Source organism: Danio aesculapii, chromosome 16 (assembly GCF_903798145.1).
Source record: "Danio aesculapii chromosome 16, fDanAes4.1, whole genome shotgun sequence".
Classification (NCBI taxonomy): Eukaryota; Metazoa; Chordata; class Actinopteri; order Cypriniformes; family Danionidae; genus Danio; species Danio aesculapii.
The window spans coordinates 9,039,658-9,057,157 of record NC_079450.1 but is presented as its reverse complement, the minus strand read 5'-3'; the positions used below and the strand labels follow the sequence as shown (position 1 = coordinate 9,057,157).

At 34.6% G+C, this 17,500-nt stretch overlaps 1 protein-coding gene across 1 annotated transcript in view; it reads right to left on the bottom strand.

Annotated features, from left to right (window-relative positions):
* The window catches only part of csmd3a (CUB and Sushi multiple domains 3a), a 685,206-nt gene that overhangs the window by 112,648 nt on the left and 555,058 nt on the right, over window positions 1-17,500 (bottom strand). Inside the window, exon 57 of the mRNA XM_056474744.1 lies at window positions 10,478-10,660. Coding sequence (XP_056330719.1) covers window positions 10,478-10,660 — 183 coding nt within the window. The remainder of the gene's footprint in view (window positions 1-10,477; window positions 10,661-17,500) is intronic.

Here is a 17,500-nt window from a genome sequence, read left to right as displayed (position 1 = left end):
GTTTAAAGGTGATCAGTCATTGGCAGATTGATAATCTGAGTTAAATGAGCCCAGTTAGAAGTCTGTGCGACAGTCTGATGCAGAGTTATGAGCTCACAAAGTTTGATCCCATGTTAAGTCTATGGGATTTTTCCGGTGGTCCCGGGACGTTTTTCGGAAAACCGAAAGTCGGATCAGTCGGAAAAGATATAGCAACGCGAGTCAGAATAGTTTGGAGGTCTGGTGCGAGTTTGGTGGTCATAGCTCGAAAGCTCTAGGAGGAGATAGTCTTGCAAATTTAGTCTCAGAAGAATAAAAAAAAAAATAATAATAAGTTTAGAAAGGATAACAGTAGGTTGGCTTTGACAAGCCAGCCTAATAATAAGTTTAAGATAGATAACAATATGCTGGCTTTTCAAGCCACCATAATGATGCGCAGCTCTATAGATCCTGAACCATGCAAGCCAGTGGCGACAGCGGAGAGGGAAAAAAAACTTCACTAATTGGCGGAAGTGAAGAAAAAAAACCTTGAGAGAAACCAGGCTCAGTTGGGCACAATCATTTTAATTTCTCTGCTGGCCAAACGTCTTATGCAGAGCTGTGGCTCCCGAGCCATAGGTTCCCTACCCCTGGCTTAGGGGTAGCTTGAATAATTTGTCGGTGCTCTTTGGGTCAGGGAAATCATCAGAATAAACAGCAAAAATTTGTCCAAGGCACTCGAAAAATGGGGAAGAAATATTAAAAAAAGATTCTTTTAAAATATGTTTTCCACATTTTTTGACTGATTTTGACTGATTTTTGCTGTTAAGTAGAAAGTCAGACTTGGGGAAATTAATAGTGATGTTATGGTATTGTAAAAAAAGAAGCGTAAATTAGCAGTTTTCCGTATTTTGTGGTTCATGTTTATATTTTTTATTTTCTCTCGTTTATTTATGCTTTTGAACTTTTAACTTTGAAAAGTTAAGAAAGTGACTTTTATGAACATTTTAATAGTTTAAAGTGAGTAACGTCAGGGTTGGTGTTGTATGTTCTTTCATTTTCTTTTCGGCTTTGTGCCTTTATTAATCTGGGGTCGCCACAGCTGAATTAACCGCCAATTTATCCAGCACATCTTTGCCCTTTCAGCCGCATTCAATCACCGGGAAGGTGTTGTATATTACCCTACAAAAACCTTGTAATAAACTGGCAGTACATTTTCTGCTATTTTAGAGACTTATTTCTCTCTATATTATTTATTACACATTATATTATTTTAAACCACTAAAATGTCAATAAAAGTCACTTTGTTAAACGGTACAGTTGAATTTTCAACATCAAAAATTGACAGAGCAGAGATCAACATCCCATAATGCAATTCACAACCGAAAAATAAACGGAAAACACAAAATACCCAAACTGTTAATTAACAGATATTTTTTAAAGTGTGAAATTAAAAGCCTTAAAATGACAAAAGGACATAGAAAATGTTAACTAAAACCCTTTTTGTCAACTGAAAAAGTAATTTAAAATGTTTAAATATTTGATGACAACTTAAAAAAAGTAAAATGAGTATATAAAACTAAAACTATTTAAATCGTGGTGTTTAATTCGATAGCATTTTTAAAAATAAGTTAAAGAACAAAAATGACTAAAATGTAAAAATACAATAAATTTATGTTAAGGCGACATCGTGGCTCAGTTATTAGCACTGTCGCCTCACAGCAAGAAGGTCACTGGTTTGAGTCCCGGCTGGGTCAGTTGGCATTTCTGTGTGGAGTTTGCATGTTCTCCTCCTGTTGCTCCGGTTTCCCCCACAGTCCAAAGACATACGCTGTAGGTGAATTGAATAAACTAAATTAGCCGTAGTGTATGTGTGTGCGCATGAGTGTGTATGGGTGTTTCCTAGTACTGGGTTGCAACTAAAATGGCTTCTGCTGTGTAAAACATATGCGGGATTAGTTGGCGGGTGATTCCGCTGTGGCGACCCCTGATGAATAAAGGGACTGAGCCAAAGGAAAATGAATGAATGAAATTAATGTTAAATATAATAAACAAACAGCAAGTTCTCACTAATAACTGACACTATTTCAACATGTTAAATGAAAATGAAATAAAATATAATTATCATCAGTGTTGGGGGTAACGCATTACAAGTAACGCAAGTTACATAATAATCTTACTTTAGTAACGAGTAAAGAAACGAATTACTTAAAAAAAAAAAAGTAATAATATTTTAGTTAATACTGTATGTAATGTAATGCGAGTTACTTTTTAGCTTAATTAATTAGCTTTTAATAAATAAATAGTTGAATTAAAATCCTCGTCGTCATGTTGAATCCAGCACGCAATGAGAGAATGCAGGAACAGGCAAAAACCAAGATGGCAGAGCTTTTCTCATTATTCTGAATGGATCAAAGAAAGGGGAAAGGAGACTGTCTCAGTGGACAGTGACTTTACTTCACTAATAAGACAAAAAGTATAAAAAAGTAGCAAACACATTGCTATACACTTTCATTAATCTATACATACGGCATATAGCTCAAGGGTCAGAAGGTGTAAGAAGTTAACATTATCCTACAATATTATATTTTATGTGGTTTTTTAAGGTAAAATAAGGTTATACAATGCGTTGTAAATAGCGGAGCTCCTCTATTAAAAAAAGAAGAAGAAAAAAATTCTGCAAGTTCTGAAAGAGATCAAGCCTCAGCCAGGTCAGCAAAAGTAACGCAACAGTAACTCAAAAGGACGCAAGTAAGAGCTTGATTAGCTAGCCCAGGTGTGTTTGATTGGGGTTAGAGCTAAAGTCTGCAGGATATCGGACCTCCAGGACCGAGATTGAGAACCACTGGTGTAGTGTATCTATAGTAGAACCCCTGCACTACACTATTGTACTACTACAGTATACTACTATAACTGAAACCAAATATTTATTTTCCAAATAACCGTATCAAGTTTAATCCAAAATATAAACATTACTAAAACTTGAAAAAGACCAGATGTGGCCAAATGTGGCCACCAGACTTTTATACATTTAGGCTAAATTAAATAGAGGTATGATACTACTAAATTTCAATAATAAGTACTATATTAGCCCAGCAGGCACACAACATATGACGTTAATATTAGGTTAGATTTAGGTCATAACGTCAGATGACCAAACTTCAATGTTTAGCCAGCTCTGACGTCAACCCGATTTTCATTTCCAAACAAAATCCAACGTCCCCACGACGTTGGGTACAACATCAATATGACGTCATGTTGACGTCCTGTGCCTGCAGGGAGCATTCAAATAATAATAATATAAGAAAATCTGTGTTAAAAGGTTCAAGAAACCCTCAAGTCTTTTGAGATTTTAACCGATTTAGTGTGTGTTGAGCATCACTTAAGACAGGGGTGTCCAAACTCGGTCCTGGAGGGCCGGTGTCCGGCTGAGTTTAGCTCCAACTTGCTTTAACCCACCGGCCAGGAAGTTTCTAGTATACCTAGTAAGAGCTTGATGAGGTGGTTCAGGTGTGTTTGATTAGGGTTGGAGCTTTCCAGGACACCAGCCCTCCAGAACTGAGTTTGGACACCCCTGACTTAAGCCAATGTTAGGACCTGTCACCTTTAATCGTTGGGAAAACTGAATAATTTTGAGTTTTTGTCAGCTCATTTCATCATCCGGGTTAAAAAGGATTTTTGGGGCGGGATCAAAATCGGTGACGTAATGTAAAACTGCAAGTGGAGTAATGACGCGTCAGTTTCTCATAACTCATAGCGGAGTTTTTTTATCCTATGACAAGACACTGCTTCTTAATTATTCACGACCGCAGGTGCTTTCCGAAGGCAAGACAGAGCTGTGAGACAGTGTCCACGGACTCTACATCCGGCACGCAGTATTTAGCTGTTCATGAAGGGCTGTATGTGTTTGTTTCCATGATCCACTAGGTTTGTTGCATGTTTTTCCCCGCAATCCTGTCAGGGGCGAAACAGCAAAGCTGTTTTTGTGCAGCAAGTATTTTTGTTGGGAGAGAATTGAAGAATGGTGGACTTTGTCTTTTATCAGTGAAGTTAGACAAATCGCCGTGCTGCTGTGTTCGCTGAAATGCTTCAGATTACCAGCAGGGCTAATGATTGAAATAGGCAGGGCAAGAGACCTGCTGCACTGAGCCTTCATTCAGACCAGGGGATTGAGAGGAGAGAAGTCCTCATTTATAGTGTTTATATAAACACGATTATCTTTTTAATTATATAAACTGTGGTTGTGTCTATATGAAATTACGAATAACAAATGTAGAAGGGCATTAAAATACTGTTTCAAGAGTTCCCACTTAGATATGCTTGGCGTATAAAGCAGGTTTGGCATGCTGTCCCAGGAGAGAACCCTGAGCTCTGAGATATTTGAGCCCAGGGCTCCCGCCCGGTCGATAAGTATATCAGGAGATCCGAGATCAGGTAGGTCTCGAGAGCTCCCCCTTTTAGAAAAGGGAGGAAAAGGAGGAGAAGGGGTGGAAGGGGGGATTCTTCCAAACGAAGATAGAACAGTAGGGAGAAAATGATCCATTTATAGTAAACTAGGATCACTCTGATTGGATTATTACTGATTACAGATGAGTGGCCAGACGTGCTCAATCATATCACGTGCTCCTCTCGAAATTGGTTTTTGAAACTTCACTTATTTCCTTGCATTTTAACTTTGTAAACTATAATATCATGGGTCTCCTCATGGTTGTGTCTCATTTTGCGAGCCAACCGACAACAGTTGTTCGCTCCCCTCCTGCTCCCCTGCTCTGCAGGCCACGCACACTCCTGCCTCTGCTCGCAGAGCTCAAGCGGCAACCTCCTGCTCTCTCTCGGGAAGCCAATACGGAAGTAACTGAAACTGCAATTCATCAAAATTCCGCTAGTCCTGGCTCCATAATAGAGCAAGTTGCAATTGAGCCCACTGTTAGAATGGCCAACTTTACAGCAGAAAAAAAGGTGTTTACAGCCTGGTACAATGAACGATTTTGGTTCATAAAGCTATTATTACCCTCCATGACAACTGTGAGGGGGGTAAATTTTTTTATAACTCATCCATTTCCTTTATATTAGGTTATATTAAGTTTGCATAATTAAGGGCGTGGCCACTTGAGTGACAGCTAGGTCTCACTGGTCGCCATCACTTCACCTCAGCTGAATCCGGCAGATTAGCCGCTGATCTCGGCATATTCATCATATTTTTGTTCTGTTTTATGTGGCTTTACACAGTCAGCTGCCTTTTGGACTTATTTCTTACAATTATCAGATGATATGGGATGCTGTGTGCACTTAATTGTGCTCACAAACCATTCACGTGGCCTCGTTTCCCATGTGAGTAAAGTTATATACTTGTATACCATCTCTATAAATGTATTTGTTTTATTTAAGATCATTTATCATTAATATTTTTCTTTAGACCCGTAAGGCACTCCAGAATTTGACAGATTGATTAGCTGTAGGCTCTAGAACAGTCATCTGAAGCGTTATCATACAGTGTTATGCTGGAGTTCATTAATAGTCTTGCATTTACTAACACACACTATATTTGAAGTGTTTGGAAGTAATTCGCGTTTTCCTCCTGTAGAAAAACATCATAAGAACACTGCTTAGTGGCTCACTGTATTACTACAGTGTTTTTAAAAGTCTAAACACTTTATTGATATAGTGTACAGCCAAGCACATGTGGTCAGAACACAAACGAGTCGCAGGTAATAAAGTATCAAGCGTTTCTCCTAAAGTAAAGTCTGTCTGCCAGGTCTAAGCAAAGTGCCAGCAGGCGTCTGTAGCTCCGCCCACTCTCCGCCTCTTTGCCCTTGTTTGGTATCTCGCCGTGGGTGCGATGACGCGCGAACAAAATGGCGACGGTTGGCCGCGCCTACTTGTAGCTTCTTTTGCAGTGTTCAGAAACCTATGGGTGACGTCACGGATGCTCTGTCCATATATTTTACAGTCTATGGCAGAGCTCCACACCCAATATGATGCATTTTTTTTAAACATTCTGAGGTAGACTTGAACCTAAAGAGGGGGGTTTCATGGCCCTTTAAGTACAGCCTGATGATTCTATTTATTCAGATGATTCAGATTGATTCTGAAGAGCCCAGGAGGTTTGGTCTGTTTGTTTTAGTGAAGCTAATAGATTTCTTTCAGTTCTCTCCCGTCACGCACAGGTTGAGTGAGGTTAAATTGCACGGAGATGTTGGTGTTTGTTCGGGCTGGAAAAATCACAGGGGGGCATGATAGGATTTAATGCAAGACAAGCTGTTAGAGCAGAGCCGCGTGGCAAAAACATTCAAGCTTGAGAAATTTCCGCCTCCTGGGACCTGCACGCTAACAATCTGTAAATCTGTTTTATAGCCGAGCCTGGCGCTGGACCGCAATAACCTGTCACCCTCGAGATGACACGGACAATGCGTCAGGCTAAAAGAGCTGCAAAAAAAAAAAACAGCTGAATAAAAACATTTGCTCAAAAGTCTCCGGTGCAAGGTCGTCTTTTGCGTGGATTACAGAAGGCGGGAATGTCGTGACACCGGCTCAAATGTTAGACGAGGGAAAAGACTTCTCGTTTTGATGCATGTCAGTGTGTGGTGCGCATGCATTATTCATGCAGTCTGAAGATAGATAAAAATAATAAATAAAGCTACACGGGAATATTTAAAAATAACTAAAGCACATAACATTACTAAGACTAAAAGTGAGTTAAAACATCAAGTATCAAAGTGTGTCTGTAGATTTCAAGTACTGTACATGTTTTTAAAGGCAGTTTCTCAGTTTTCTCAGGTCTATCTCAGGTTTGCAGTTTAGTACAGAGCCACAAATGTTTATTTAAAGGTGTCATAAAATGAAAATCTGAAAGTACAAAGGCATAGCTGAATAATACGTGTTCAGTACACGGAAATGGCCTCACTCTGAGCCACAAACACAGTTGGTTCTTTGTTCTCATGTAAATTTCTCTGTGAAAAACAGGTCAATTAGAACAAAACATTGACTCTGACAATCCAAGTGGGATCATAAATCCGCACGTCCCAGGCTGCGTTTGATTGGCCACATCATTTTCTTGTGAGATTACAACAATGTAAAATAATATCAAAGACTGTCTGTAGATTTCAAGTGCGATACCTATTTTGGTAACACTTTATAATAACTACACACTATGAATCATTTACTAAGCATTAGCATCTAGTGATTTCATTATCTGTTCAGCGTTAACTCTACATTAATAAACATTAGTAAACATTTATAACTGCAGCTACAAATGCTGTATTCTTGACTTATAAGCACCTATATAATGTGCTTAATAATTTTACTTTCATACTTAGTTAATGTTTTATTTTTCATTACTAAATTAAGTATTGCATTATTTATAAACCCTTTGTATTTAAGAGTAGTAGAGGGTTTTTAGGATCATTCAGAATGAGTTAGTAAATGATTAATAAACTATTAAAATCAACATTTACATATCCTATTATTCAGGCATATACTAATAGTTGACTAATATGTTAATAAATGCTTTATTAACTCAACTTCACACAATTTTCTGACCTAATCTAAAGTGAGGACTATTTATGCTTTATAAATCCCTTATAAATGACAATTAAAGGCTCACAATCAAATGAACTATAATCTTTGCAATCTTTTCTAAAAATAAAATAACTGTAAAGTTTAAACATTGCTGAATAACAGGAGTGTCAAAATACGACATAAAACTGGATAAAACAACAACAACAATATAATAATTTAACAATATAATAAAATGTGATGTTTAAACTCTACAGTTATTTTATTTTAAAGAAGATTGCAAAGATTTATTTTTCATTGGAAGTTCAGTTTTACTTGTGTATCTTTAAATGAAAAGGAATGAATAATGTCAATTTTCCTGTTTAGAATTTAACTGAGCCTTTATTTGTCATTTATAAGGGATTTCTAAAGCATAAACAGTCCTCACTTTAGATTAGGTCACAAAACTAGATGAAGTTGAGTTAATAAAGCATTTATTAACATACATAGTAACCCTTAATATATGCCTGAATAATAAGATAAATAAACGTTGATATCAATAGTTTATTAATCATTTACTAACTCATTTTGAATGATCCTAAAAAACCTCAACTACTCTTAAATACAACTGGTTTGTAAATAATGCGATAATTTAGTATTGAAAAATAAATCATTAAATAAGTAGGAAAGTACAATTATTTAGCACATTATAAATATGTTTGTAAGTCAAGAATACAGCATTTGTAGCAGCAGTTATAAACTGCTTACTAACGCTTATTAATGTAGAGTTAATGCCTAACAGATAATGGATTCACTATTTGCTAATGCTTAATAAATTATTTATAGTGTGTAGTTATTATAAAGTGTTACCCATATTTTTTATAGGCAGTTTCTTGTGAGATTACAACAATGATCATTTACTTTTAAGATTGCATTCAATATATTGTACTTGTGAGACTCTTATTTTAAAAACCGGAGAGGCAGGGAGACTAGAATGGAGCAGTTTTGTCACAGAGTGTGCAGAGCTCATTGGAAATGCAAAATGCAGGATATACGGATTACACGTGTACTCACTGACTACGTTTACATGGACACCAGTGAAAATTTTTTTTTTGCCTTAATCTAAATGAGACAATATTATAATTTAGGTGTTTACATGAGTTGCTTTTTGAATATTTCTTTCATCATCCCGTTTTACATGTTAAGGCACATAGTTTGATTAATGTCATTGCGTCACTGCGCTATCCACGCGAGTTTCATGCAATTTTGGGTGTTTCATATTTAATTTTTAGACTTTAACTGCAGTTCTGCACTTTCAATTTCATTCTGGAACATAGTTCAGCCGTGTGTGTGTGTAATATTCTGTCGCAAAATGCAGCGAAAATCCTACGCAACAGTAATAGTTTGATCGTGGTGTTTACATGTCTGTACTGCACTTCAATAATGCGACTAAAATTGGCATACTCCACGTGTCTTGATTCAATTTCTGTGTTGCTCGATTATGACTTTAGTCGGATTAGGTAATCAAAAAAATCGCAGTTTAAATGAGGGGACCATCAACCATTTCCTCAGAGGATGACAAAAGGACAAACCATTGATGCGGTTCCAATATAAGTTTTTACTTATGAAGAGGATTAAAAAGCTGTAAGAGGCTAAATTATTATATGCGTTCGTTTATATGATACTGACTGTCATACTGACTCCAAAGGCAGATACTGATAAGATCAGGGCCTGGTGTGTGGACTTTGGGGGTTTTACGATGTGGTCACATGTTGATTGGTCGGATGGAATGTCTCAGCATTTGGGCTTTAGGCACATGGTCAAGAAAGATACAAAATAGGTGGTAAAACGCTGCTCTGCCTCTTTTCCTGGCCTGTCTTTTCCTGGTCTGCTTTCCTTCTCTGCTCCTCTCCTTCTCTGGAGTCTATCTTCCCTCCCCCAGTGTCTCTCCTTCTACCTCTGGTAACTTTAATTTTACATTTAAGCTGGGTACAATTTATATCATATGTTTTATCATTTCATATTTGATCATTTTATACAGTTATTTTGTAATTAATTCAGTTGTAACCATAGAGAATTATTGTCATTAAATCATCTCATTTTCAAGTATTTGTGAATTACTTTTGATTTAACATCAACACTTAACTGTTCCATATTGCAATACAATACAATCACATAATATCAACACTCTCCCACATTTATAGCTATTAATACTGCCCATTCGGCAGAACTACAGTTCGAACCGCTGTGGTTTAAAACCCATTCTTACAAAGCACTGCAGTGTTTGGATGCGCTGTGCTTGTCTGAGGTAATTAGTCTGCCATTACTACCACAATGTGTACATTCCATACAAAGTGTAAAGCAGATTAGTTCTATGTATCGCAGTGCGTATGTGGCATTCTGAAAACTAGGTATCTGTGGAAAATGCAAGCGCATCACGTACATGTGCGTGTCGCTCCCTATTTACATGCACACGCCGCACTCCTCGATTGGAAATAACCTTAAGGTTATTGCCATTCCTTTCATGACATGCGCTCAGCAGCCACCTTTTATTACAACTATAGCGCTTCATACCAAAACTTCAAACTAAATTATTTTTAATCGTTACTGACAATGGTGTTCAGTCAATAAATACCGATAGCGTTTTATCAGCCCAGCCTTAGATCCAAATCTAAAAAAGGCAGGTTCAACGAGCTATTAAACATTATTCCCAGTCTATTTTGATCTGAATCTTCACATAAACACTTTAGGGACATCAGAGACTTATTTTACATCTTGTAAAAAGACGCATAACATCTCCCCATTTAAAGAGATGCTTAAAACTGGAAAATTTCCTGAAAATCCTGTTGTTCAAGGTCATCTCTTATGTGGATTACAGAAGGCATGAATGTTGTGACACTGACTCAAATGTTAGACGAGTGCAAAGACCTCTCATTTGATGCATATCTCTCTGTGTGTGTGTGTGTGTGTGAGAGAGTGTGTGCAGTGTTATGCATTATTCATGCTGTCTCCAGGAGTCACTCACGTTTGCAGGTGGGCTGTCGGCCGGACCAGGTGCCGTTGGGGAAGCAGATCCGCTCAGCCGAGCCGTAGAGAGTGTGACCCGTGGAGCAGGTGAAGCGCACTTTGGCGTGCTGCTGGAAACTGCTCTCCTCTCGGGTGGCATGAGCCGGAGTCCCCGGATCTCCACACGCTCCCCGTTTATCACCTGTGGACACAACGGATATAAACATATTGTACTACTCACTGTATAATTATGGTGGCTTGAGAAAGCCAAGAATCTGTTATACTACATAAACTTATTATTCTTCTGTCTTCTTAGACTATTTTAAGACTGCATCTCCTCCTAGACCGTTCATACTACAACCACCAAACTAACGCCAAACCTCCAAACTATACTGAATTGAGTTGCTATATCTTTTCCAACTGATCTGACTTAAGGTTTTCCGAAAACTGACTCGGAAAATATACCAACTCGTACTAACAATATACTAATCCATACTAGAAACATACTAACATACTAATCATACTAGCAGCCTTGCAACCATTCAGAACACCCTAGCAACCACCTAGCAACACCTAAGCAACAACACAGAACACCCTAGAAACCATTCAGAATACCCTAGCAACCACTTAGCAACACCTTAGCAACCACTCAGAACCCCCAATCAACAGCCTAGCAAGAAACATGCCAATCCATACTAGAAACATGCTAACCTATGAAGTTATAACTGTTTCAAACTTCTTAAAAACTACTTCAATTCTTTAAACTTTTAAATGACTTCAAACTCTCAGACTGGGCTTTCTCAAACCACCACAAAGTTTGTCTACGAACTTTACTTTTCTAGTTCAGCAACTGAAAGAAATCATTCACTGGAGTTACAATTGTTTTTAAGGTTGTTGTTGCAAACATTTTAGAAGTGCTGAATTTAAACAAACACATTATATTTAGTGATGTTCAACTTAATTTGTTTGTATAAATTCAGCACATATAAATTGTTTGCAACCCCTTACTTAAAAAAAAAAATTGTAAATCCAATGAGTAAATGTTTTCAATGCATGTGGCCAATAACGAAAACTAATGATAAATAAGCATCACAACAATAAAAGTGTAATATTGTTTTCTTGTGTCCCTTTTAAAATTTAGAATAGTCATCAATTGTCATGCTAAACTTTCATACTTCGCCACTATTCTTTAAAGAAGTTTCTCAGCACAAAGTTTAAAATACACTCCAATGAGGTATGATCCCTTATTCTTTATTATACTCATTCATATATATATATATATATATATATATATATATATATATATATATATATATATATATATATATATATATATATATATATATATATATATATATATATATATATATATATATATATAGTTGAAGAATTATTAGCTCTCCTGTTTATTTTTTCCCCAATTTCTGTTTAGCGAAGATTTTTTTCAGCACATTTCTAAACATAATAGTTTTAATAACTCATCTCTAATAACTGATTTATATTCTCTTTGCCATGATGACAGTAAATAATATTTGACTAGATATTTTTCAAGATACTTCTATACAGCTTAAAGTGACATTTAAAGGCTTAACTAGGTTAATAAGGTTAACTAGGCAGGTTAGAGTAATGTAATTTGGCAAGTTATTGTATAACGATGGTTTGTTCTGTAGACTATTGAAAAAAATATAGCTTAAAATGTTTTGACTTTAAAATGTTTAAAAAAAAAAAATTAAAAACTTCTTTTATTCTAGCCAAAATAAAAAAATAAGACTTTCTCCAGAAGAAAAAAATATTATCATACATACTATGAAAATTTCCTTGCTCTGTTCAACATCATTTGGCAAATATAAAAAAAATTATACATACATATATATATATATATATATATATATATATATATATATATATATATATATATATATATAATTATACATACATATATATATATATATATATATAAAAATTATACATACATATATATATATATACATACATACATATACATATATATATATATATATATATATATATATATATATATATATATATATATATATATATATATATATATAAACAAATATATATAAACCCGAATATAAATTCAGCCAAACCGGGAACTTTCAAATGCATATATTTAAAATACATGTGTAAAATATTTGCTGGATAAGTTAGCGGTTCATTCCGCTGTGGCGACACCTGATTAACAAAGGGACTAAGCCGAAAAGAAAATGAATGAATGAATAAATAATAATATAATCATTTTCAGCTGTGCATATAACGCCTGCAGTGTCTGTATTCCTTTTCATGTTTCAAAAAATCTTGACAAATATAAAATAGACCCTGGTCAAAAACACACTATTTATTCAGTCAGCCTGACACACACAAATTATTTGTAGCCCGAGCCTTGTAATTTGAAATTATTTGTTGCAGTCATTTCAAATGGTGACAACTTCCCCCAAACTGCAAGTGCGCCCATATACTGTAATACACAGTAGACTTGTTCAGGAAAAGGTAAAAATATGTGCAGCCCATGGGAGACTGAAAGTGCAGAGCTGGTCAATACGTAAGCCATAATGTACAGCTAACCAGACATTATTACAACATAAAGCCAAAGCAGTAGAGTCCTGTATCTTGCGGAAAGGTTCATTTCTCAGTAATGAGCAGCTGACTGGACACTATCATGCTCATGAATGGCTACTTCCTGAATTAATAAACACGTGGATATGAAATATTGATTTCAGTTGAAATAATTGATTAGTTAAAAATGCTGGACTGTTTCAACCCAGTATGGGTAAAGTATGGAGAAGTCTAACACTGGGTTGCAGTTTTAAATTACCATTTGTAATATTAACCCAAATTTACAAGCATATTATCTGGTGTAGCAACCAGAAAATGGCTAAACGCAAACTCACTGTTTTGCATGTGATTTATGATTTATATAATCACAAAAATATATACACTCACTAGCCACTTATTAGGTACACCTGTCCAACTGTTTGTTAACGCAAATTTCTAATCAGCCAATCACATGGCAGCAACTGAATGCATTTAGGCATGTAGAAATGGTCAAGACAATCTGCTGCAGTTCAAACCGAGCATCAGAGTGGGGAAGAAAAGGGATTTAAGTGATGTGGCATGGTTGTTGGTGCCTGATGGGCTGGTCTGAGTATTTCAGAAACTGCTGATCTACTAGGATTTTCACGCATAACCATCTCTAGGATTTACAAAGAAGGGTCTGAAAAAGAGAAAATATCCAGTGAGCGGCAGTTCTGTGGGCGCTAATGCCTTGCTGATGCCAGAGGTCAGAGGAGAATGGCCAGACTGGTTTCAGCTGACAGAAAGGCAACAGTAACTCAAATAACCACTCATTACAACCGAAGTATGCAGAAGAGCATCACTGAACACACAGCACATCCAACCTTGAGGCAGATGGGCTACAGCAGCAGAAGACCACACCGAGTGCCACTCCTGTCAGCTAAGAACAGGAAATTGAGGCCACAATTCACACAGGCTCACCAAAATTGGACAATAGAGGATTGTAAAAATGTTGCCTGCTCTGATGAATCTCGATTTCTGCTGCGACATTCGGATGGTCGGATCAGAATTTTGCATCAACAACATGAAAACATGGATCCATCCTGCCTTGTATCAAGGGTTCAGGCTGCTGGTGGTGGTGTAATGATGTGGGGGATATTTTCTTGGCACACTTTGGGCCCATTAGTATCAATTGAGCATCGCGTCATCGCCACAGCCTACCAGAGTATTGTTGCTGACCATGTTCATCTCTTTATGACCACAGTATACCCCATCTTCTAATGGCTACTTCCAGCAGAATAGCATGCCATGTCATGAAGCGTGAATCATCTCAGACTGGTTTCTTGAACATGACAATGAGTCCACTGTACTCAAATGGCCTCCACAGTCTCCAGATGTCAATCCAATAGAGCACTTTGGGATGTGGTGGGATGGGAGATTCACATCATGGATGTGCAGCTGACAAATCTGCAGCAACTGCATGATGCTATCAAGTCAATATGAACTTGTTGAATCTATGCCAGTATCTTGTTGAATCTATGCCACGACGGATTAAGACAGTTCTGAAGGCAAAAGGGGGTCCAAACCGATACTTTTCTAAAGTGGCCGGTGAGTGTATATACATATATATCTACAAATGTATTATAATAATAACAACAACAACTAAATCACATCTCTTGATTTTGCTTTTTTTTAATGAAAAATAGACAAAATTAATGTTACTTTACAAGATTCATTAAAGAAAAATAAGTTTATTTTTATTAAAACTATAAACTTAAAATAAAATTACATTTATCTTGATTTAGCTTTTTTCTTGATGTCACTATACAAGTTTTCTTAAAGAAAGAAATACATGTTGATCAGGTAAATTATTAAAATATTTTACAAACATTTTGAATAAAGCTAAAAATACAAATAAAATGACATTTATTTTAATGTAGCTGTTTTTGTGAAGAAAAAGATAAAGACAAATTGAATGTCACTGTAGAAATCTTTTAAAAAAAAAAATTATCAGGTGAAACCCATTACATATTTTACAAATACTTTTATATTAAAGCTGAAATATAAAAATAAAACTAAATTTATCTTGATTTTGCTGTTTTTGTAAAGGAAAAGATAAAGACAAATTTTAAGTTACTATACAAGTTTAAGTATTCTTTAGGAAAGAAAAGTTTATCAGGCAAAACCCCCTTACAATATTTTATAAACAATTTTATATTAAAGGTGAAAAATACAAACACAATTACATCTATCTTGACTTTGCTTGGGTTTTTTTAAAAGAAAAAGATAAAGACTAAATGTCACTAATGAAGTTTTTTAAAAAGAAATAAATATGTTTATCAGGCAAAACCCATTAAAATATTTTACAAATATTATATATATATATATTAAAGCTGAAAAACACACATAAAATTACATTTATCTTGATTAATTTTGCTGTTTTTTTTAAAGAAGAATATAGACAAATTTAATGTCAATATAGAAGTTTTCTTAAAGAAAGAAACGTTTATCAGGTGAAATATTAAAATATTTTACAAATACTTTTATATTAAAGCTGAAAAATACAAATAAAATTTACTTTATTTTGATTTAGCTTTTTTCTTTTAAAAGAAAAAAAATAAAGACAAATTTAATGTCACTACAGAAGTTTTCCTAAAGAAAAAAATGTTTATCAGGCAAAACCCATTACACTATTTTACAAATATTTTATATTAAAGCTGAAAAATACAAACACAATTACATCTATCTTGACTTTGCTTGGGTTTTTTTTTTAAAGAAAAAGATAAAGACTAAATGTCACTAATGAAGTTATAAAAAAGAAATAAATATGTTTATCAGGCAAAACCCATTAAAATATTTTACAAATATTATATATATATATTAAAGCTGAAAAACACAAATAAAATTACATTTATCTTGATTAACTTTGCTGTTTTTTAAAAAAATAAGAATGAAGACAAATTTAATGTCACTATAGAAGTTTTCTTAAATGAAAAAAAAGTTTAATCAGGTGAAATATTAAAATATTTTACAAATACTTTTATATTAAAGCTGAAAAATACAAATAAAATTTACTTAATTTTTTTCTTTTAAAAGAAAAAAGCTAAATCAAAATAAAGTAAATTTTATTTGTATTTTTCAGCTTTAATATAAAAGTATTTGTAAAATATTTTAATATTTCACCTGATAAACTTTTCTTTCTTTAAGAAAACTTCTATAGTGAAATTAAATTTGTCTTCATTTTTTTCTTTTAAAAGAAAAAAGCTAAATCAAAATAAAGACAAATTTAATGTCACTATAGAAGTTTTCCTAAAGAAGAAAATGTTTATCAGGTGAAACCCATTACATTATTTTACAAATATTTTATATTAAAGCTGAAAAATAAGAGTAAAATGACATTTAACTTGATTTTGCATTTTTTTTAAAAGAAAAAAAATAATAAAATCAAACGCCCTTATACAAGGTTTCGTAAAGATACAAAAAAGCTTTATTAAGCAATAATTCATACTAATTCACAATTTATAAAATTATTTTACACATTTTTTATTAAAGCCAAAAAATAAATATGTCTTTTTTTCTAATAAACGTATTTTAGTCCTAAAACAAACAAACATAGAAATACCTACACATTTTTAAGTGTATGTCCAGAAATGGTAGCGTTGTTTCAACTGCTTTAAGTACTACTACTAATAAAAAAAAAAAAGAATTCACTCAGGATTACAAAATTAAAATGCCTGGACACACAACAAAACCCACAGCCATGTCAAAACACCCACATGAAATCTAGACAGTCATTTGAAGTGTAAAACACAGCAACCTTGGTTTTACCCTTCAAAACTTGAAACTAAATTCTGATTAAAAAAAGAAAAAGTGACCATTGGGACTGAAAACATTAATGAAAGTCGAAATCACAATCTGACAGCAAAACATCAGTTGCTCAGTGAAGTATTGGAGAGTTTCTTTGGGCCACAGAGGAGTTTTTGAGCTCGACAAAACTGCCACCGTTTGGATAAAGAGCAGATTGAGATCTCAGAGGAGAGTTTTCCCTGATCTCAGAGCTGTCATTCACACACCGTTTATGAAGATTCCAGGAGAACAACGCTTTTGTGCATGGAAATACTATTTGATGGAGCTTACACTACAATTTTGCTCACCCGTCCTGTACTATTTTGGTGGAGATATGAATTATGACAGTCAATAGAGAAGCAAAAACTATTTTTATTGCCGGAAAAATCTTACTCTTGTTTGTATTTCAGCTCTACTTTGGTTTGTTTGCTTGTGTATAAAAAACACTGGCACTGTGTAAATATTGCTGAACTTTGTTTTGGTCTACTGAAAGAAGCTCTGGATGACAGCATCTATTTAATGCATGAATGTTAACTAATAGCTCACATAAAATAAAAAAAATTGTAAAAGTGCTTTAATTTTACACATGTTTGTCTTTCCTAAGCTATTTGACTTTGAATATAATTTTTTATTTAAATGTTTTTAAATATAAAACATTCAT